This window comes from Abramis brama (assembly GCF_963993115.1).
Source record: "Abramis brama genome assembly, chromosome: 23".
NCBI lineage: Eukaryota > Metazoa > Chordata > Actinopteri > Cypriniformes > Leuciscidae > Abramis > Abramis brama.
Window position 1 is genome coordinate 30355646 of NC_139985.1, and position 23677 is coordinate 30379322.

A 23677-nucleotide genomic window follows, 5' to 3' on the forward strand; every position below is an offset into this window, starting at 1 on the left:
AATAAGCAGTACGGTGGGCACCGGATCGGAGGCGTTACCCCTTCTAGAGCCTTCTTGACTCTCGACTCGACCTCCCGAGTGAGCGTAGAGATAATTAGGGTCTCAGGAAAAATACGCTCGGGAGTAGGTGCATGTTCGGATCGATCAAAAATACGCGACAAAGAATCGGGTTTGATGTTTTTGGAACCCGGACGATACGAGAGGGTAAAATCAAAACGGCCGAAAAAAAGTGCCCACCGCGCCTGCCTGGAGTTCAACCTTTTGGCGGATCTAATGTACTCCAGATTCTTATGATCCGTCCAGACGATAAAGGGTACCCCGGACCCCTCTAACCAATGACGCCATTCTTCCAAGGCTAACTTGACCGCCAACAACTCCCTGTTGCCAATGTCGTAATTTCGTTCAGCTGGTGATAAGCGATGGGATAAAAACGCGCATGGATGCATCTTGTTGTCTGAGGGTGAGCGTTGTGAAAGAACTGCGCCTACCCCCACCTCTGACGCGTCGACCTCCACCACAAACTGACGTGAGGAATCAGGGGCGATTAAGATGGGAGCCGAAACAAAGCGGCTCTTGAGGTTGGAAAAAGCAGTTTCGGCTGCTTCCGACCACCTGAACGCAGTTCTGGGGGAGGTCAAGGCAGTCAGAGGTGCGGCTAGTTGGCTAAAGTTGCGAATAAAACGCCGGTAGAAATTGGCGAACCCCAGAAACCTCTGTAGGGCCTTACGGGAATCTGGGTTTGGCCACTCTACCACAGCCTTAACTTTGTCAGGATCCATACGCATACCCTCAGCCGACACGATGTGTCCTAAGAAAGGAACCGACTGTGCATGAAAAGCGCATTTCTCCGCCTTGACAAAAAGCCCATTCTCTAGCAACCTTTGGAGTACTCGTCAGACGTGCTGCACGTGTTCCTGGAGAGACGAGGAAAAAATCAGAATGTCATCCAGGTAAACATAAATAAACTGATCGATCATGTCTCGCAGCACGTCATTGACGAGTGCTTGGAAGACTGCGGGACTGTTGGACAAACCGAAGGGCATGACCAAGTATTCAAAGTGCCCCCTAGGGGTGTTGAAGGCAGTCTTCCATTCATCCCCCTTCCTGATACGGACCAAATGATAAGCATTACGTAAGTCCAGCTTTGTGAAGATGGATGCTCCCTGCAACCTCTCGAAGGCTGAAGACATCAGCGGCAAAGGATAAGTATTCTTTACCGTGATGTTGTTCAGCCCCCGGTAATCAATACAAGGTCGCAGCGATCCATCCTTCTTCCCCACAAAAAAGAACCCCGCCCCCGCTGGAGATGAGGAAGGTTGGATGAACCCGGATGCTAGAGAATCAGAAATATATTTCTCCATAGCCTCCCTCTCCGGAACCGAGAGTGAATAAATCTTGCCCTTAGGCGGAGACTTACCTGACAGTAAATCTATAGCACAGTCGTAGGGACGGTGCGGAGGGAGAGAAGCAGCCCTTGACTTACTGAACACTTCCCTCAGGTCACGGTACTCCGTGGGCACGTTTGATAAATCCACTGCTTCCTCCTGCAACACAGGAACAGAGACAACAGAACAGGCAGACACAAGACAAGAACTATGACATTCAGTGCTCCAGGCTGATATGGTTCTCTGTTTCCAGTCAATGCGGGGGTTGTGTTGATGGAGCCAGGGGTGACCCAAGACAATGGGGGTGTGATGGGAGTCCGTGATGTAGAATGATATTGTCTCTGCATGGTTCCCTGAGGTGATGAGTGTAATGTTCTCGGTGGCCTGGGAGATGGTTGGTAGTGACTGTCCATTGAGTGCATGTACGGTGATTCTCTGGGGAAGTGTTCTGAGTGGGACTTGAAACTGTAGTGCAAAGGTGCGATCCATGAAATTACCTTCGGCCCCGGAGTCCACCAGTGCGGTGCAGTGATGATCGTGGACAGACCATCTAAGTCTTCCCGGGAGGATGGTGGATGTAGATGAGGACTTTTCGGCGGAGATCCCACCCGATAGTAGCCTCATGCTTACTATCGGGCTTGACCTTTTACCGGGCAGTTGTTAGCAAAGTGTCCCGCTCCCCCGCAGTACAGGCAAAGGCCAAGGGATCTCCGCCTCTCCCTTTCCTCCCGGGAAAGTCGAGCTCGACCCACCTGCATGGGCTCGGGATCGGAGGGACCGGCCGCGTCCATGCCGCTGGACCACTGATGTTCCACCCCCCCACGAGGCAGGCTGGGTGGAGCGCGTGGTCCGACCCGGGCTAGTCGGGCGTCCACCCTCAGAGCCAGATCGATGAGTCCGTTCAGTGAGGGGGGTAGGTCCAGGGCGTAGATCTCCCTCTGGACGCGGTCGGCCAGCCCATGCAGGAACCTATCCCACTGCGCTTCCTCGTTCCAGCGACACTCGGCCGCCAGGGTCTTGAACTCAATGGCATAATCTGAAACAGATCGTTCTCGCTGGCGTAGATCAGACAAGACCCTGGCAGCCTCTCTCCCTGCGACCGCGCGGTCGAAAACTCTTTTCATCTCCGAGGAGAGCTCCTGGAACGAGGAACAGCATGGTTCTTGGTTCTCCCACACCGCCGTCCCCCATAGTGCCGCTCTCCCAGTCAGTAGAGTGAGTACGAATGCCACCTTCGTCTCCTCTCTCTCAAATGTCCGGGGCTGGAGTGCAAAATGCATGCCGCATCGAGTCAAAAACGGCCGGCAAAAGTTAGGCTCACCAGAGTATGGCTCAGGAGTCGGAAGGCGAGGTTCCGACTGGGAGGCGGGCATCGGTGGTGTGGGAGGGACGGGCGGTGCGGCTGGCGCAGCGGGAGGTTGCAGCTGTTGAAAACGCTGGGTCAGCTCGGACACCTGCGTGACGAGAGCCTGAATCGCGCGCGCCGCATCCTCTTGATGGCGGTCCTGAGCGTCCATCCTTTGAATACTTGCACGAACAAAGTCATCCATCGTTGCGGCGGCGCCACCTGCTGCTTCCATGGATTGGTCGGATTGTTCTGTCATGGGCGGACAAAACTGGAAACAGTTGCAGGTTCTCAAAAGTGTTTATTAAGCTCAAAAAGGGTCAGACAAACAGTTCAGAACAACGGAGGGCGGCGACTCAGGCTCGTGCAGGGACTTGATGGTCTGTGGTGCGCTGGTGCTGTGACGGTGATGAATCCCGATCCCGGTGCTGGAGTGCGGTGAACCCAAAGACGAAGAACAAGAACGGCAGGAAGACAAGGCAGGCGAACACAGACACGGCAACTCCACGGGAAACACAGACACGGCAATCACAGGACCTCAACAAACAATCCGACACTGGAACAGAGAATGGTGTGAGTATATATAGGGAATGGAAATGAATCGCAGCTGTGAACAGTGATTGTGATGATGATGATGATCAGCTGGAGCGCTGACAGACACGTGAGCGGGACAACGCCCACTCACACATAAACAACAACGACACGAGGCAAGAAGGAAACAATGCATTCAACAACCGTGACAAAATGACTTAGGAATAAATATGGGCAAACATTGAAATAGATATAAAAACTTGGGAAGAATGTTCATTTTAACTGCATTTACCCTTCCTATCAGTGAGAGAGGAAGGGGTTTCCATGATAAAAACATAGATTTTGTGAGATCAAATAACGGACTAAAATTGGTTTTAAACAAGTCAGCATGTTTACGAGAACTCAGACATTTGCTTGAAAAAGATACCCGGCTCCATCTGAATTCAGTAACTTTATCAGATTATTGGAGAAAAGGTCTGATCCCAAGAGGCTTAAGAATCAAGAAATTTCCAGCCTTCGGAGGAGAAGAGAAAAAGGAATTCAGAGGGAAATGGGAAGCCATTTTGAATAAATGCTCTTCTGACCTGATGCTTCTACTGATAGAAGAAGCTAATAAAGATAAGCAGGAAATACAGAAAGATATCTTGGAGGTGAGAAAAACAATTGATGAACTCCCAGACCAAGCAAGTAAAACAAGATATGAAGAGAAACTGAGTACTGACCTTAAAACATTCACACAAAGTTTGAAGCAAACCAAGATTAGAAAGTTCCAAAGAGATGAAGCTGACTACAAAGAAGGCAAAGTATATTACTGGAATGTGGATAAATCTAGAACAACCAAGGGAAATCATTCATCTTCAAGAAGACCTAAGTCTGTTTCTTTCAGTTTTACAAGTAGTGAAGAGGAGGATTTTGCTGAACGGAATGCCATACAAGATGAGCGGGATTTTTTAGGACAACAAGGAAGATCACCCTACCACACCAAAAGAGGGAAGGAAAGGGGACATGGATCAAGACAAAGAATAGAAAGCGGAAGACACGAAGGGGCCGAAAGAAATCAAGAGCCCAGATACACAAGGAGTCGAACGAGACAAGTGCTGTGATCAACATCTCGGGGAAACCCTTACTAGAAGACAGCATCAAAGGATTATCCTTTGCCCCTACCTGCTCAGCGAATGAATTTAAGACTAAAATTGACTTGTTCAGATTCTACAGAAATCTACATCTGAAGGCATGGTATAATAGAAGTCCTACTTCCTTGGCAAGTTCCTCGGACACAGGTCAGACTGATTCTCTTGCTTCTAAAACTCTTTTCAAACCCAGATCTACTTTTTGTCCATTGTTTCAAAATGCAGCTTTAAATACATTTGAGAAGAAGGTGAATTTTGATATTGAGAATTTGTTTAAAAATAAAAATAAAAGAACACCAGCTCACAGTAACCTGTCTCACAAAGAAAAGACTGCTTTAGAAACACTGTTAAAAGATGATGCTATTGTCATTAAAAAAGCAGATAAGGGTGGCGCTATTGTGGTTTGGAGCAAAGATATGTATATCAAAGAAGCTCATCGTCAGCTCTGTAATATTGAATTTTACCAACCTCTAACACATAATCCAACTGAGTCTCTTAAAGAAGATTTAAAAGAGATACTTAGGGAGGCCAAGGAAAAGGGTTGGATTACAAACAATGAAAGTGAGTTTCTATTTAATGATAATCCACGTATGGCGTCATTCTATATGCTTCCTAAAATACATAAATCTGTGGAGAACCCTCCAGGTAGACCTGTTATATCAGGCAATGAGAGTCTTATTGAGCCAATATCTAAATATGTGGATTATTTTATCAAACCTCTTTTGTCCTCACTACCTGCATATTTACAGGATACTACAGATGTTTTGAATAAGATTGAGGAACTGAAAAATATTGATAGAGATATAATTCTAGCCACTATGGATGTTGAGTCACTATATACAACCATTGATCATGAACAGGGTTTGTCAGCACTAAGATTTTTTATGAATGCTCGACCGGAGTCTGAAATGCCTCCTAATGATTTTCTACTTGTCTTGACGCGATGGTCTTTAACCAATAATATTTTCTTATTTCAAGATAAACTGTTCAAACAGATTAAAGGTTGTGCTATGGGGGCTTGTTATAGCCCCTCGTATGCTGGCCTTTATCTAGGTAAATGGGAAGAAGATTTTGTGTTCAGTAATGATAGGAACCATTTCTTAAGCCACATTGTTTGGTGGGGAAGATATATTGATGATATCTGTCTAGTTTGGTCGGGATCTGAAATTGAACTACAAGCTTTTCACAGATTTCTGAACAATACGAATTCAAATATTAAACTGGATCTTTGCTACAGTAAAGAAAGCATAAACTTCTTAGATCTTTTTATTTATAAAGACAATCAAGGTACCTTACATACATCTTTATATAGAAAACCAACAGACAGAAATACAATCCTCCATGCAAAAAGTTTCCACCCTAAGAGGCTAAAAGAGAATATTCCATTAGGACAGTTCCAACGAGTGCGACGGATTTGTGACCAGGAAAATGACTTTAAAACTAGATCAGAGGACATGGCGGCACGTTTCCAGGCAAGGGGATACAAAAACGATATCATTCAGACAGCTTATACAAAAGCTAGAAGTCGGGACAGACCAACTCTATTACAAAAAAGAAGTGGTCCCACACTGAAAAATGACAGAGTGGTTTTTGCGACAGCATATAGCACAGAGGCAGAAAGAATTAAACAGATAGTTAAGAACAATTGGAGTATCATTCAGAGTGATACAACACTAAGGGAGATTTTCAAGGAACCACCTTTAATCAGTTTCAGGAGATGTCCAACTTTACAAGACAAATTAGTCCATAGTCATCTTCAACCAAATGACCAACAAACTTGGTTGAAAACTAAACCAAAGGGGTCCTATAAATGTCATCACTGTAATCACTGTACTAATGTTGTCCAGACCAAAACCTTTAAAGACTGTATCTCTCAGAAAGAGTACACTATCAATCATTTTATAAACTGCAAAACCACATTTGTTATTTACAAGTTGGAATGCACAGAATGTAAAGTCTTTTACATTGGTAGAACAAAAAGACGCTTTCAGGATAGATTGGCAGAACACAAATATGCTATTCGTATGAGTAATCTCAACTATCCTATGGCCAAGCATTTTCTGCAGCATAATAGTAACCCATCAACTTTACAAGCCTATGGAATTGATCATATCCCCATTTCGATAAGAAAAGGTGATAGACAGCGCCAACTCAATCAAAGGGAGGCTTTCTGGATTTTTAAATTACAGGCCACTAAATATCCGGGTTTAAATGATGAGCTAGATTTAACGTTTTTTCTGTAAAGCCTTTTGTAGATTTGACATTATTTACTTTCACCAATGTGTATTGTGTTTTTTTTGTTTTTTTTCTAAATGCTATTATGGTGACATGTTGTATCAGACATCCATGTTTGTAGTTTTTGTAGTTTTGTTTCTAGTGGGAGGAGTTGATCATTGGGGTTTTTCCACTATAAAGACACTTGTAACCCTTTACAGCTGTTTGATTCCCTGACGAAGGCCAGTGTGCTGAAACGCGTTGGAGTCATTTTAAAAGTCTTTTTTGACTATGCCATAAAATAAAGGCATTTTTAATATTCCAGGAGAGTGCCTTGGAGTTTTTCTTTTGTTTAAAATCTACTCTACCTCTTCCAAAGAGCACCTCTACCAAGATAAGTGAATCCGGGAAGCGCTCCTGATCTACATGTTTTATGTTTACGAGTCACTTGGACACCCAAGTATTTAAATTGATTATTAACAACTCTGAATTGGAAATTTGAATATGAGAGACTTAATGCAGCAGAATTTACTGGGAATAATTCACTCTTGGAAAAATTTAATTTATAACCTGAAAAAGTACTAAACGAGTCCAATATTAAAAGAACTCGAGGAATTGAGACTAGGGGATTGGATAAAAATAAAATAAGATCGTCAGCATATAAAGAAACCTTCTGTTCTAGACCAGCACGAAAAATGCCTTGCACCTCTGAGTCAGCGCGTAATGCAATTGCCAAGGGCTCAATAGCAAAAGCAAATAGAAGAGGGGAAAGGGGACAACCCTGCCTTGTGCCCCGACACAGTGGAAAAGGATCCGAAATAATATTGTTTGAGCGTACAGATGCTTTAGGGGTAGCATAAAGGAGCTTTATCCAAGAAATGAATTTTAAACCAAATCCAAACCTCTCCAAAACATTTATGAGATAGCCCCACTCAATGCGGTCAAATGCTTTTTCAGCATCTAGTGAGACCACAACTTCAGCATTGTTGGAATGAGGTGAATACAAAACATTAAAAAGACGTCTAATATTAAAAAAAAGAATGTCTGTCCCGAACAAAACCAGTTTGATCAGGTGAAATGACCCCATGTAAAGTTTTTTCAAGCCGTAAGGATAATACTTTAGCTAGTATCTTGTAATCACAATTTAAAAGCGATATGGGGCGATAAGAACCACAGTCTAGGGGGGGTTTATCTTTCTTAAGAATTAATGAAATAGTCGCTTGATAGAAGGTTGGGGGCAGCTTAGAATTTTGAAGACTCTAAAAAAACCAAAAGCAACACAGGGCATAGTAATTTAGAAAATACTTTATAAAAATCAGACGGGAAACCGTCAGGACCCGGGGCCTTGCCTGTTTTCAAGGAAGCAATCGCATCAGCTATTTCTTCAATTTGAATATCTTCATCCAAAAAATCACACAAAGTCTTTTCTACAGTGGGGAAATCTAATTTTTCTAAGAAAGTTTTCATTAAAGATATATCTTGAGGAGATTCCGAGGTGTACAATTTTCCATAGTATTGTTTAAATTGAGAGTTTATTTCTTTATAGTCAGTGGTAGTAATTCCTGAAGATAACTTAAGTTGGGGTATCAAGCGTGACGTTTGCGATTTACGAATTTGGTAAGCTAACAGTTTACCCGTCTTATCACCAAACTCATAGACCCTATGTTGAGCTCATAAAAACAAATTCTCAGCCTCTTCCGTTGATAAAAGATCGTATTTTGTCTGCAAAATCTGACGCTCTTTATAAAGGTTGGGAGATGGGTTCAGTGAGTACTGAACATCAATAGCTGTTATAGAACTAGATAATTCGTCTAGTTGCCTTTTTCGCTCTCTATTTTTATAAGAAGAATATGAAATTATGCAACCACGCAGATAACATTTTAAGGTCTCCCAAATAGTAGAATAAGCCATACCCTGAGTACTATTGAGTTCAAGAAAAGAATATATATTTGAAGAGATAAATTTTACAAATTCTTTATCCCTTAATAGACCAGGGTTAAAGGACCATTGATGATGCTTTGGGGGTGCTTTTGGAAAGCTAAGTTCCAGAACAGCTGGTGCATGATCAGATATTACTATGCTTTCATATGAACAATTCTGCAGATATGGAAGAAGTTTGTTATCTAGAAAAAAATAATCAATTCGTGAATAGGAATGATGTACTTGCGAAAAAAATGAATATTTCTTTGCGGAAGGATTTAAAAAGCGAAATGGATCACGAATACCATAGCTATGCAGAAAAGATTGAATAATTGCTGCACATTTTGAAAGAGATATAACTTTTTTCGAGGACCTATCAAGTCGTGGACACATCACACAGTTAAAATCTCCACCCAAGACTAATGAATGAGAGTGAAGGTCAGGTATACATGATAAAAAAGAGATAATAAAGGAAACATCATCATAATTTGGGGCATAGACATTAGCAAGAATTAGGGGGGTTGAAAACAATGTTCCTGTTACAATGACATATCTGCCCTTATGATCTGCAATTACTTGTGATACGGCAAACGGAGTGGATTTATGTACTAGAATGCCACAGCCCCTGGACTTGAACTGAAAATGTGAATGATAGACTTGACCCACCCAGTCCTTTTTCAAACTAAAATGATCAGAAGAACAGAGGTGAGTTTCTTGAAGAAACACAAAATTGGCTTTCAGTTTCCTAAGATGAATCAGAACCTTATTGCGTGTGACTGGATTATTCAAACCTTTACAGTTCCAGCTAACCCATCTCACCGAACCATCTTCATTAGCTCTACCACCCATCATTTAAAAAAGAAAAAAAGAAAAAATAGGAGACCAAAAAGATACTTGTAAAACCCAAATAATTATACAAGGATCAGCAAGTACAGAAAAGTATGAAACAATACAAAAGAGCAATGGCCCAGTCTTGTGGTTATGAGATGAACAAAGAAACGAGAACATATTAACACACTTCAAGAACCCTAGCGCAAAGACCCGCCCCTCGCCCTCGCCCTCACTTCCACCCCCCACCCCGCGCCCTTGACCTAAGCTAACACTCCCCCAACTGGAGCGTACGCTACCCTGAGGAAAAACCCCAATGTGCGTGCGAGATATTGTGATTCTTACCTCGGACGCATCTCCGCAAACAAATAACAAATACAGCGAATGTATTCTGATACAAATAAAATAAAAAATTATAATCCTATATAATTATATAAATGATAATTATGATCAAAGAATAAATCCTAACATATTAGACCACACATCTAAATAAAGTGCTTTCAATAGTCTCTGACCCAGAGAAAATGAGACATTATAAGCTTCAGCACGTTCATAGATGTTCAAGCAGGTAATAGGTGTTGCTTCACAAAAGCCAGTGCCGCGGCTGGAGTATCAAACATATGTTCAGTGCCGTTTTTTGTGATTCTGAAGCCGGTAAGACCCTTTAGACCAGGGGTCGGGAACCTTTTTGTCATAAAGTGCCATTTTTAAGTTTCCGAGTTCATCACTGTGCCACAACACACACATAGCATATATATATATATATATATACACACACACTCAAATAAATACACAAACATTTTACATTTTCATAAGAAATAGTAGGCCTACAGAAATTTAAATATTTATCTTGAAATTTGTTTTAGATTTAGATAGACAATTTAATAGTATTTATAACTCCTAACCAAAGATGCACCAATTACAATTTTCTAGGCCGATTCCGATTTCCGATTTTTCATTGAGTTTGACCTGCGATACCGATTTTAGCCATTCCGATTTAATTTTTTCTAACCACTTTAGCACACACAAATATTTATTTTCTATATATATATATTTTTATAAAATACCATATCCTTTTACCCAAACTAAATAATAAAAACAAGTTTAAATGGGTAAATTTTATATAAATATTTTTGAGTCTTCATTTTCTTTTCTGACATAACCTAATCCAGTTCTTGTTAAAACACACTAGACATGTGCATTCTGTGCATTTTGGGCACTTTTGTTTGAAATCATATTTATTTTGTCCATCAAAAGTGTGAATTCACTTTAATTGAGCGTGAGCAGCGCAGACAAAATAGACTCGGCGGCAAAACCCGCGCTTCACTGCTGCTCACGCGACGCTCCTGTATGTGAATGCACTCATTGATTAACATGCACGCCGAAGAAAATATGCGTGAAACGGCCATAATTCACGAGGTTTCCTACATGTGCGTTCCGTGTGCACGTGTGATGCTGATATTGCGCGATGTTAATCATGGGGAGCCCGAGTGCATTTGACTGGCATAAAATCGGCATATGTCAGACTGACCGGCCGGTCGCCGGTCATGGCCGATCACGTGAAAATCGGCCAATTCCGGTCACCAGCGAATCAATCGGTGCACCTAACTTAATAAAATAAGCTTTTTTTACTATGAGGAATTATTACATCAAAATGTAGATCTGTGTGCAGACTATTTTGAATGAAATACACTTCTCTCGCATTTGCTTGCGTGCCAGCGATTAACCCTCAGCGTGCCAGTGTTGGCACGCGTGCCTTAGGTTGCCGACCCCTGCTTTAGACCGTACTTAACATCTGGCATGGACCTCAGTAGACGTTTAACCTCATAGTATGCGGCCCGCTTCTTGGCAATCTCAGGCGGAAAGTCCGGGAAGATGAACACAGTTTTGTCTCTGAACTTAAGCTGCCCACCACGGCTCGCTTTTCGCCAAATATCTTCCTTGATGTCGTATCGATGGAAGCAAATAACGAAGGCTCGCGGACGGCTACCCTCCGCAGGTTTTGGTGCAAGTGTACGATGCGCGCGAGCAAGGAGTGGAGGTTCAGAAAGATCAAATATCTCCACCAAGGCATCTGCCACGAACTTCGTAGGTTTCGGTCTCCAGGCTTGTTAAGCGCTCACTCTGGGTTTTGAGGTCTTCTTTGAAAGATGAAAATGTGTTATGCATTTCTTCTCGTATCAGGGAAATTTCGCCTCGAATTTCAGCGGCGTGCGCGTCAAATTTGGCGTGAATTCCACTTTCAAGCCTGTTAATGGCACCCATAATCGCAACACCCTCAGGGGTGGAAAGTTCAGCCGTTTCCAAAGGCGAGCCGCCGGCACCAGCCGAATCGGCCTTCTTTTGTCGTTGCGTTTTAGAAGACATCGTTGGAACTCATACGACTAAGATTACAACAGTATTGTTAGAAGTAAAGTAAACGTCAAATACACGAGATGTAAAAAAAAAAAAAAAAGTATAATATAACGCTGTATCAAACTATAAAACGAAATTTAAAAGATGGTTTGCGGAGCTCCCGACTTATGCGCCCTCACATGGCAGATGCTAAAGTCTCCTAATCAAAAAGTTTCATACCAAGTTTTACTCTCAAACTGTGAGAAAATAAATAAATAAATAATAAACAAGATGTGTTCCAAATTTAAGTTTGATATCTTAAAAAATTATCTTTCAGTAAGCGTGTGTTCGGCTACATGTCCATGATTTTATTTTTTTGTGTGTGTGTTCACACAGCAAGTGCCAAAGTGTAAAATATTTTGGTAAAAAATTACTGAACTGCACCAGAAGGTTAAACGTTTCTTCACTTCAGCAATAATCTGCCAAGTGTCATCTTTAAAAAGAAGAACTTTGAAACTACAAAGCATTCAAGATTTATGACCGTTTAAAGGTATTGTAGGTAGGATTTTTATAAAAAACTTCTTTTCCAAATTTGTTTCAACTTTATTTATATATCAAAACATAATTAAAATGTAAGTACTCTGAAAAAGAAAGTATAAAAATCGAGTGTCTGTAGACCTCTCACGACTGTTTTAAAGACAGCTCATTATTTCCATTCACTCCACCCCCTCCCTTCTGGGCTCCTTCCAAAGCCACGCCCCCAAAACACATGAACGCGCGACTTCGACCGCTGAGCTGAAGACGCATTATTTACCTGAGACGAGCGGAGAGGAAGGAGCGCAGTGCATGTAGTGACATCATGTCAGAAACACATGTAATAAAAAAAAATCTAACTTTATCATTATGAAAATAAACAAATAAGATGTATTTTAGTACTCACTATCAAGCTAGCATATTGATATTGGTAAAGTTTAAAATATATATTTTTTGATTCGCTAACGAGCTAGTTATATCTATAAGGCAAAGCTAAAAACAGGTTGCATGATACACGTTTTTCCATTACCATCAGTTACACTGTGATGAAGATGAATTTCGTGTAAGATTCATAACATATATGGTGTTCTGCATGTAAGAGTTTCCATGATGAAAGCATTGTTGACTCTGATGAGGACTACACTCCAGAGACAAGTACCGCATCGTCAGCTCGAGGACAGGTCCGGGGTCGAGGGCGAAGCAGAGGAGGTCGTGCAAGAGGCCGTGCAACTAGGGTCCGAGGATATGACACGCGTTTTATTCAAAGACTTTTTGTTCATTACCTTTTCTAGTACTGTCTTCCTTTTTTGCCTTGTTTGCCTTCGCTAACTGCATATGCCGGTAATGTAAATTTTTGATTGCTTTTCTCTGCCATTGTTTTGCTATTCCTAGGTTCCGTGCCTCTTGAATTCCTCAAATCAAACGGGTGCGCGCGCATATGGGCAGATCCTGTGTGGCAAAAGGGTGGTTGCCATGGTTGCGAGAGAGTGACAGTCGCCTAAGCCAATCCTTTGTTTCGTCCCGAATGGAAATAATGAGCTGTGTTTAATACAGATTAAACGGTCTAGAGTCACTCGATTTTTATACTCTTTTTATCAGAGTACTTACATTTTAATTATGCATTGATATATATAAAAAGTTTAAACAAATTTGGAAAAAAGTTTTTTATAACAATCCTACCTACACTACCTTTAAGTCTATGCTCAAAAATTGAATAAATGCATTATAAGTACTGAATAAATATAATTTACTACCATAAAATCCCCTAAAATACAAAATATTAAGTAAACAAAGAAACATTGTCAAACTAAAATATAATACATTCATTTAATTGATAAACAACAACAGCAAAGAAACACGAGCAGCTCCAGAGGATTAATACGTCATTAAAATAAAACAAGAATTTTGATCCTGGCTTTATCCAATGCTCAGTTCCCTTTCAAGGGAACTCCCGTTGCGTCGAGAATGACGCTATGGGGAACGCTTTGCGTGATGACGTCTTGAAGCACATGTAAAATCAGTCCAATGGTGTGGCGGAACGTCAGAGGCGGGTGACGTCACGTACCAGGAAGCTATAAAAGCCGGCCCGAAACAGAAAACGAAAGCTTTCTGAGTCTTCAGTCGCGCTCTGTGTTGAATCTGTCCTTGTTATTTGGTGTTGTCTGTCTATATATATATATATTCAGTATGGCGAGCAAGCAGCAGTTTAGAGTGTGTGTCCATCCCTGCCCGCGTTATTTAACGGGAGGTGACACACACACTCTTTGTGTTGTTTGTTTGGGAGAGGAGCATGCCCAGTCAGCACTCGAGGGTGGTGACTGTGTGCATTGCTGTGCGCTTCCATTGCGTACGCTCCGATCCCGGTTGGCACGGTTCAATCCCGATCACGTTCCCCAGGGCTCTGGTCCCGCTGCTGCCGAGGCACAGCGTCGATCTCAGACCTGGGGTTCGCAAATGGATCTATCAGTGGATGTTGAGACGGGCTCTGCCTTATCTCAGCAACCTTCTGATAGATCCAGTGCCTCTCATCAGGGTGTGGAAGCACGCGCTGCGGTTTCTTCCCCCCCGATGGAGGCACCAATACTGCAATTGTCCAGCTCTGAGGAGTTGGACGTTGTTAGTGTTGAAGCTGAGTCTGAGGATTCGCCACCTCAGTCTCATGCTTTTGAGGAATTGCTCGATGTTGTCACGAGAGCAGTTCACAGATTATCTATTGAGTGGCCAGAGGATAGGCAGGACGTTCGCTCGAAAAGTAAACTCGACGAACGCTTCCTGCCATCTCGTGCACAGCCTCAGAGAAAAAGCCTTCCGTTTTTCCCCGATCTCCACACCGAGGTGTCGAGATCGTGGGGGAAACCTATGTCTTACAGAGTTTACACAACACAAACCTCTCACTACTCTTCCATTCACAATTATAAAGAGCATGGTTATGGGGAGATGCCGAAGGTGGAAGAGACGCTCGCGAGCTATCTCTCTCCAGCGACGGCATCTTCCTTGAAGGCTCCCTCTCTTCCCTCTAAACCAGTAAAATTTACTTCATCGCTGGTTCATAAATCATATGCAGCCGCTGGTCAAGCTGCAGCGTGTCTGCATACGATGTCTATCATGCAGGCCTATCAGGCTGAATTATTGGGGGATTTAGAGGAGGGCGGGGGTATTGGTCCAGACACAGTGGCTGAACTACGCAGAGCCACGGATCTGTCTCTCAGGGCCACCAAGGAGACCGCTAAATCAATCGGGCGGTCTATGGCAGCCGTCCGTGTCATTGGAAGTTCCTGAGGTTTGCTTTCGGGGGCAAAGCATACCAATATCGTGTTCTTCCATTCGGCCTAGCTTTATCACCCCGCACTTTCACCAAATGCATGGATGCAGCTCTGGCGCCGCTGCGCCTCCAGGGTATTCGCATCATGAACTACATCGACGATTGGTTGATTTTAGCTCAGTCGCATCAGTTGGCGGTTCAACATCGAGATGTTGTTCTCGCCCACATGAAAGAGCTGGGGTTACGGCTGAACGCCAAGAAGAGTGTGCTTTCTCCTCTCCAGAGGACCACTTTTTTAGGCGTGGTTTGGGACTCAGTGTCGATGCAGGCGCGCCTGTCACCGCCACGTATAGAGTCCATCCTTGCAGCTGTGAAAAGTGTAAAGCTAGGCCAGCTACTCACTGTCAAACAGTTCCAGAGACTGTTGGGTCTCATGGCAGCAGCTTCCAACGTGATACCTTTTGGACTGCTGCACATGAGGCCCCTGCAGTGGTGGCTCAGGACCAGGGGGTTTTCCCCGAGGGGCAACCCATTTCGCACAATCAGGGTCACGCGGCGATGCTTACGTGCCCTGGTTATGTGGAAGAAACCTTGGTTCCTGTCCCAGGGCCCAGTGTTGGGAGCTCCTTGTCGTCGCAAACTGCTAACGACGGATGCTTCCCTCACGGGTTGGGGAGCGATCCTGGAGGGTCGCTCATCTCAAGGTCTGTGGGAAGACCATCATCGTTCCTGGCATATCAATCGCCTAGAGATGTTAGCTGTCTTCCGGGCTCTGAGGAGCTTTATCACAGATCTCAGGGGACACCATGTGTTAGTACACACGGACAACACGTCGGTAGTCGCCTATATCAACCACCAAGGGGGTTTGCGCTCGCGCCCGTTATCCAACTTGGCACGCCATATCCTCTTGTGGTCCCAGGGGAAGTTACTGTCACTCAGGGCAGCTTACATCCCCGGGGTCCAGAATATAGGAGCAGACACTCTGTCGAGGCAGGGGCCGAGGCCCGGGGAATGGAGGCTCCACCCCGAGGTGGTGGAGCTGATATGGAGGGAGTTCGGCCAAGCACAAGTGGATCTGTTTGCGTCTCGAGAGACGTCTCACTGTCCACTTTGGTTCTCCCTCACGCATCCAGCTCCTCTGGGACTGGATGCTATGGTTCAGACGTGGCCGAGGCTACGTCTGTACGCCTTTCCCCCAGTTGCTCTGCTCCCGGGAGTTCTGGAGAGAGTTCGCAGGGACCGGGTTTGCCTGCTTCTTATAGCCCCGCGTTGGCCGGGCCGAGTATGGTTTCCCGATCTGGTCTCCCTCCTCGACGGGCATCCTCTGGAGTTACCCGTCAGGAGAGACCTTCTGTCCCAGGCAGGGGGCTCAATATTTCACCCCCGCCCAGAACTGTGGAACCTGTGGGCTTGGCCTCTGAGGGGGCCCAGCTCATAGAGTCAGGTCTCTCAACTGAGGTTGTTGAGACCATTCTACAATCCAGAGCTCCCTCCACGAGGAAACTTTATGCCCTGAAGTGGAGAGTCTTCACTTCTTGGTGTAGTGACCGTCGGTTGGACCCAGTTAACTGCCCAATTGGTACAGTGCTGGAGTTCCTGCAGGACCGGTTCACAGCAGGTCTAACCCCGTCCACTTTAAAGGTTTATGTGGCGGCCATAGGTGCTTACCACATTCCTTTGGGTGGAATGTCTGTGGGGAAAGACCCTTTGGTATCTCGTTTCCTTCGTGGCACTTGGAGGCTGAGGCCTGCAGTTCGCTCTAGGGTGCCACCTTGGGACTTGTCCATTGCGCTACAAGGCTTGTCCCTGGCCCCCTTTGAGCCTATTGAGGAGGTTCCTGAGAAGTTTTTAACGCTGAAAGCTCTTTTCCTTCTTGCCATTTCCTCTCTCAAGAGAATAGGGGATCTCCAAGCGTTGTCGGTTGCTCCGTCATGCTTGGAGTTTGCTCCGGGTATGATCAAAGCATTTCTTCATCCGAGACCGGGCTATATCCCCAAGGTCCCCACTAATGTGGCCAGACCTATTGTTCTGCAGGCCTTCTGTCCTCCTCCCTTTCAGAATGCGGACCAGGAGGCTAATAATTTGCTTTGCCCTGTGCGGGCGTTAGACGCATATGTCCACAGAGCTGCCCTGTGGCGAAAAAGTGATCAATTATTTGTGTGCTTTGGGTCCCCTAACAAAGGAGGCCCGGTGTCTAAGCAAAGGATGAGTAAGTGGGTGGTCGAGGCTATCTCACTTGCCTATGAGGCGGCTGGGCAGCCTTCTCCTTTGGCTGTCCGGTCGCACTCGACGAGGAGTATGGCGGCCTCTAAGGCCCTTATTTCAGGAGTTTCTTTACAGGACGTCTGTGATGCGGCAGGCTGGTCCTCACCGCACACTTTCGTCAGGTTTTACTCTCTGGATCTAGACTCTGCTCCAGGGTCTCATGTTTTATCTTCCTAGTGCTGCTCTCTAGATTACACACAGGTCAGACATTCGTAGCTATGGAGGCGTTGGTATAGACGTTCCCCATAGCGTCATTCTCGACGCAACGGGAGTTCCCTTGAAAGGGAACGCCTCGGTTACGACTGTAACCTCGGTTCCCTGAAGAGGGAACGAGCGTTGCGTCGCCTTGCCATATCTCCTTCATGCCTGTCAGCTCGACTTCAGACTTTTACGAAGCTTTCGTTTTCTGTTTCGGGCCGGCTTTTATAGCTTCCTGGTACGTGACGTCACCCGCCTCTGACGTTCCGCCACACCATTGGACTGATTTTACATGTGCTTCAAGACGTCATCACGCAAAGCGTTCCCCATAGCGTCATTCTCGACGCAACGCTCGTTCCCTCTTCAGGGAACCGAGGTTACAGTCGTAACCGAGGCGATTTCTGTTTTGAAAATGGATGCAGATCAAAGCATATTTAATTAAACAATACCTAATTTGAATATTTTTTAACATAGCTTTTCAGAAAACTTGTAATACAACAAATCTTTTGCGATTCTTAATGTAATCAAATGTGGAAGCATGTTGATGTCTGTAAGTGTGTGTTTGATTGTGTGGCTGTAGGGGATTGGAGGATGGTGATCGGCGAGGATAAAGCCAAGGTCTCCAACATCGTGAAGGACAACATGCATGACTTCCGCAGGTTAAACAGCAGGATCCTGCAGGAGTGTCCTCAGGTGGTGTACAAGCCTCAGCAGGGCCGGCTCGAGGTGAGACACACTCCTCTGCTTACGTACGAGGTGGGAAGTCGTGATTACGACGGCAGCGTTCAAGTCACGTTTGTCAGAGTAAGATGGCGGTGTACTTTCTCTTTATTAATTACACAAATACAGCAAGGTTCTTAAACTTGAAAAGAAAAGGAAGAACAAAGATGTGCATCACGGTGTGTTTTGCTGTTTTATGTTTTTAATTAATTTATGAAGCCACTGTAAACTTTATCATTACATATTATACTGTTATATTATAATGCTATCATATTCTGTGCAGGTGATTAGCTTACTGCGCTGTACTGTAAAAAGAAAAGCCTGACAATATCACAGCTAAATACCTTTCAGTATTGCGGTATTCCTCCATGTTTCTCACTGACACGCCCCAACTTATAAAGATCGGGGCTTAGAGAAAAGCCTGAGCTTCCCACTCATATTTACGATATTGTGGCGGTGTTCATGTGAGCTTAACTCGTAAATATGATATTTACGACATGACTTGAACGCATCATTATTCCTCTGATATCAGGCAGATTCACTCGCTCATCCCTAAGTCAAGTCAAGTCTCCTTCTTTTATAAAGTGCTTTTTACAATATAGATGGTTTCAAAGCAGCTTTACAGTGATAAAGTGTTTTTTAAAGAGCACGAAAACAGTGTTTGGTGCTCGAGAACGCAAACCTTGAAACAGGTTCCTAGGTGCAAGCGTTGAATAATAAAAATAATAAAACGTGATCATCTCCACGCAAACTTCAAAAACGCATATCTGTGAGAGCGCTGATGGCGTGCACGTGCGTATTACGTGTTTAGCCTATAGGGACGTCCCGCGTGACGTCACGCCATTTGGAGCAGCCATCTTGACGGAATAGAAAATGCTAAACCGCTGGTGATAATACAGCTCGTCGCGAAATATTCATCTCTATCATGCCCGAGCGATGCTGTGATACCGATAGCCTGCTAAGCTTTTGTATGCTTTTAATGAAGCTCCGGTGTAACGTGATGAGAAGTGAATAAGGTAGCTGTAAATGTCACCGAACTCAATGTCAGGAAGTTTTTCTACACATTAAATGCCTGTAAAAAGAACTTGTGGTGCTTCATATGGATCTATGATTCCTAAATCATTTATCTTCCTCTTGTATATTTCTTTTTGTGATGACATGACGTGAAGAGTTAGCTGACGGTGCGCTAATAATAGATAGTGGCAGTGTTCGTCTAAACCAATGACCGCGACGCTGAAGTGTGTGAGAACAAATGAATAACATCAGTGCTAACCACAAACATTTATTTATTTGGATTAAATATTTAAATATTAAATTTTAATCATTCTGTGTCATTTTTCAATGTCAATCTTTTCACCATTTACATGTTTATGCCCAAAATGCTATACTATTCAAAGTAGTGGACTGTTAATGGGAAGACGAGCTGCAGCTTAGTGGATAAATATATTTAGCCTATTTTTATTCAGATTGCACAGTTCGAAAGAAAATATATTTATAGGAACATTTCAGCAGGCTCAAGATAATTAATACAGTGACCATTATTCATTATTTTAATCAATTTGCAGCCATAAAACATGTGATAATCCGCATTCTCATGTATGTAGGTGCGCTGAAGTATTCCGTCAAAATGGCTGACACGCGGCTAGGGGTCACGTGACTGGGAGATCCCTATAGGGATGCGCGTTTGAATATATATGTGTCTTTCTCTACTAACTGACCTCAACAAGCAAATTGACCTTTCAAGCAATATTGAAGACAAGTAAACAGTCAGGGTTAGACTGGCGCTGGCGCTTGCAACGCCAAGGTCATGGGTTCGATTTCCAGGGAAAGCAAGAATGTTAAGAATGTAAATGTGTACCTTGAAATGCAATGCAAGTCGCTTTGGATAAACGCGCCTGCCAAATGCATAAATGTAAACTTTCAGTTAATATCAAATATTAGTTTACATGTGCACAGAGCTGCTCGATTAATCATTAAAAGATCGTGATCTGGATTCAATCACCCACACGATCTTATTCTTAAATGATTCGGCTCTATGTCTATTAAAGCTTTGATAAGTCGGATCACAGTGAACATTCAGATCAGAGTTCTGATCCAGAGAGAGCCGTTGTCATGTAAAGATGTGAAACAGCTTCACAAACAGTCTTTAACACACAGTATCATTAATTCTGTCTTACAATCATTCAGATTATCACAGAAGTACTGAGATAAAAGTTTATTGTTCGGATGTAAACACTGATGTCTACGGTAGAGATCAAAATAGAGTAAGTTACATCGTTACACCAGTAGGTGGCGACAAGTGTCTGATAAAAATGTGTTTGTCATTGAATCATTCACTCAAGAGATTCGTTCAAAAACGCGGATTCATCCGGTAATGAAACAAGTGAAGTGTTCATGAGTGAGTCATTGAATCATTCACTCAAACTGATTTAAAAAAAAAAGTCATTCAGATTTATTAAACATTTTTCAATAGACTGCAACAATTATCATTTGTCAGAACCTCTAGTACATGTTATTAATAGGGCTGGGAGAAGAAATCGATTCACCTAACTATCGCGATTTATTATTTAATTTTTTTACAATTCTAAAATAGATTTTTTTATTCCAGAATATTAATTCAAATTAAATTGCTTTATTTTTGTCCTTGCTTGTAGACGAGGTTGACAGAAGTTAGCCACTTTCGTTCCAACAGAGGATGAAGTGTGTCGGTATCTATGAGTGTTGAGTGAGGTAATATCCCGAGTGTTCGTGTGGAGGAGACGTGAGACTGAAGCACTGAAAGCCCTCGCGCTGCTCATACGCTGAGAGAGAAGACAGTAGAGCTGCACGATTCAGCTTTAAAATACTGTGATCTCCATTCAAACACACTTGCGATCTTTCAGTCCGTCTGTCTTTTAAACTTGGACAAAATCATATCACAACATTCAGATCTGTGTTGGCGCTGACCCGGAGAGAGTCGTCATGAAACCGCTTCACTAACAGTCTTTTCACCCTCATAGTGTCATTATTACTGTGAAGCAATAGTTCAAATTATCATAAAAGTACTTGAATAAGTAGTTCAAAAATGAACACTGATGTCTACGATAGCAGCTTTTGATAGAAACTTGATGCTTAAAATAATGCATTTATCAATTACATTGTTTCGCCACTAGATGGCGACAAGTGACTGTTAAAAATGTATTTGATATTGAATAATTTATTAAAGAGAATGTACTGTTGTGTGACGCTTCTGAAGTAAAACTCAGAAAGATGTGATGAATTGTTTTTGTAAATATGACTCATCTTATACATCATGTACAGTCTGTATAAGTGTACGCTTTAACTTTCCCCATGGTCTCACTCTAGTGCAATATCCAATCGCAATACATATCGTATCGGCACCCAAGTATCGTGATGGTATCGGATCGGGAGATGGGCGTATCGTTCAGCCCTGGTCTTTTGTTTAGTTGTGTGTTCAGAAGCGTGGGAGAATCATGATCTCTGAAACTAAATATGTTGATTCATATGTGGTTGTAGATTGTGATTGGCTGAGCTGCATTTGAAGCTGTTGTAAAACACTGTATAAACACACAGCTGTGAGCTCATAGAATCAGCGTTACTGTCGCTGTGTGTTGGTCTTATCGTGGATTACACTGATCTCAGGACAGCTGTAGATCACCGCTGAGCGCTTGCTTGAAGTCAGACTGGGTTTATTGTGTTCAATCTTTATCGCAGCACTTCTGCCACATCTTGTTTAAAGACATGACGCATGGGGGCAAGAGGGTGGTGAGTTTTTATTCCCCTGCATCGATGCTCAGCACCTCTACCTCCTCAGAGATAGACTGCTGAAACACCGGGCTCTCTAACCAGGGCGGAAGAAGCCGCGGCGTGGGCTTCCGATCCCAGAGAGAGAGCGCTGGATCCCCCGGGTAAAGGCAGAGAAAAGGCGGAGCCCGTCTCTAACCCCTCCGCGAGATCCATTTGCGAACCCCACAATGCCATCTTCCATGCTGCCTCGGCAACAACGGGGCCGGTACTGCGAGGAACGTGAGCCTGAACACCCTCCTCAAAGAGTGACAAGCGGGAACGGAGCGAGTAAAGCGATAGTAACCCAGGTGAAAAAAACGTACTATTAAATATATAAAAAATGTACTTGAGTATGTTTTTAGTACAATACATAATAATGCATTTTTAATACATTTAACAGTACGTCTTTTTCACCTGGGAACTCACGATGCTCGTAGTCTGTGCCCTCGAGCGCTGACAGATCATGCTCCGTTCCAAACAAACAACACATACATCGTGTGTATCCCCACCCGTGAAGAAAGAGGGCAGGGAGGAACACACGAGTTACAGGCCAGATGAGCCTCTGGGACACAATGTCACAGCATGTAAAGTTAGTCTGCGTTTCCAGAGTTTTATTCATACTAAATTCATTTAAAAGCATAATCTTAAAAGTTTAAATTAGATCTTTTAAAATTAAAAGACTGTTTAAATCAAATCTTTAAAGTTTTATTAAAATCGTATCGTCTGTTTATCTTCTTAGAAGACTTCTCTATGATATAAATGATTTTGCTTAAATTTAACCTAAAGTATTATTTTTTTCTAAACAGCGTCTGTTCAAAAAATAAATTTAAAAATAAATTTTACAGCAAAAACTGTGTTTAGGCGTCTTAGATCTTATTTATACAAACATATTTCAAACAGTATTTTTGTCCATGCAACATGAAACGTTGTCAAAATTTGTCACGTTTCGTTGTTGTGGTTGTTTTGTTTTTAAGAAATCCGAGGGCTCGACATTGCTCTTATTTAGATTAAGTTTATCATTTAGAAAATCAGCACACATTTTCAGAGACGCGATGTGCCTCTGTGGTCCAGCATGAGTAAAGTTTGAACACAAATTTAAAAGCATTTCTTCATATTGGCTGTGTTCTGACACAATGTCATTAATTGGTACTTTTACTTTTATAAAATGTACTTTTATTTCCTAGAAAGTATAAAGTAAAAAGATATGATATATGATATGTCTGATGCAATGTTTTAAGAAATAGGTGTTGCAAAACTCCAAACAGTTCCTCACACAATGACAGCATTAAAGATGGTCAACGGCTCATTGAAAAGTACTTTTTGTAATGACAATAAATGGCTAAACATGTTGATATGAACCGTTGACCATCGTTAATGCTGTCATTGTGTGAGGAACTGTTTGGAGTTTTGCAACACCTATTTCTTAAAAACACTATCAGACATCATATCTTTTTACTTTATACTTTCTAGGAAATTAATTGGTATTGAACCTTTGTAGAAATAATAAAAGTACATTTTATAAAAGTAAAAGTACCAATTAATGACTGTGTCAGAACACAGCCAATATGAAGAAATGCTTTTAAATTTGTGTTCAAACTTTAAAGCAAGATTATCCTTTGAAAAAGTGTAATACAAAGCGTATATAATACAGTATTTGATTTCGGTGGGGAATGCTGGAATAGTGTCATTTAGCTTCATCTTTTGGTTTTTAAGGGAAATTAAATAT

General features: G+C 42.8%; 1 protein-coding gene across 1 annotated transcript in view; it reads left to right on the forward strand.

Moving 5' to 3' along the window:
* The window catches only part of LOC311074336 (phosphatidate cytidylyltransferase, mitochondrial-like), a 58201-nt gene extending 39807 nt beyond the window's left edge, over positions 1–18394 (forward strand). Inside the window, exon 4 of the mRNA XM_084100862.1 lies at positions 18026–18394. Within this exon, the coding sequence (XP_083956988.1) occupies positions 18026–18306 (281 nt within the window). The 3' untranslated portion in view covers positions 18307–18394. The remainder of the gene's footprint in view (positions 1–18025) is intronic.
* Positions 18395–23677: the final 5283 nt, after the last annotated feature.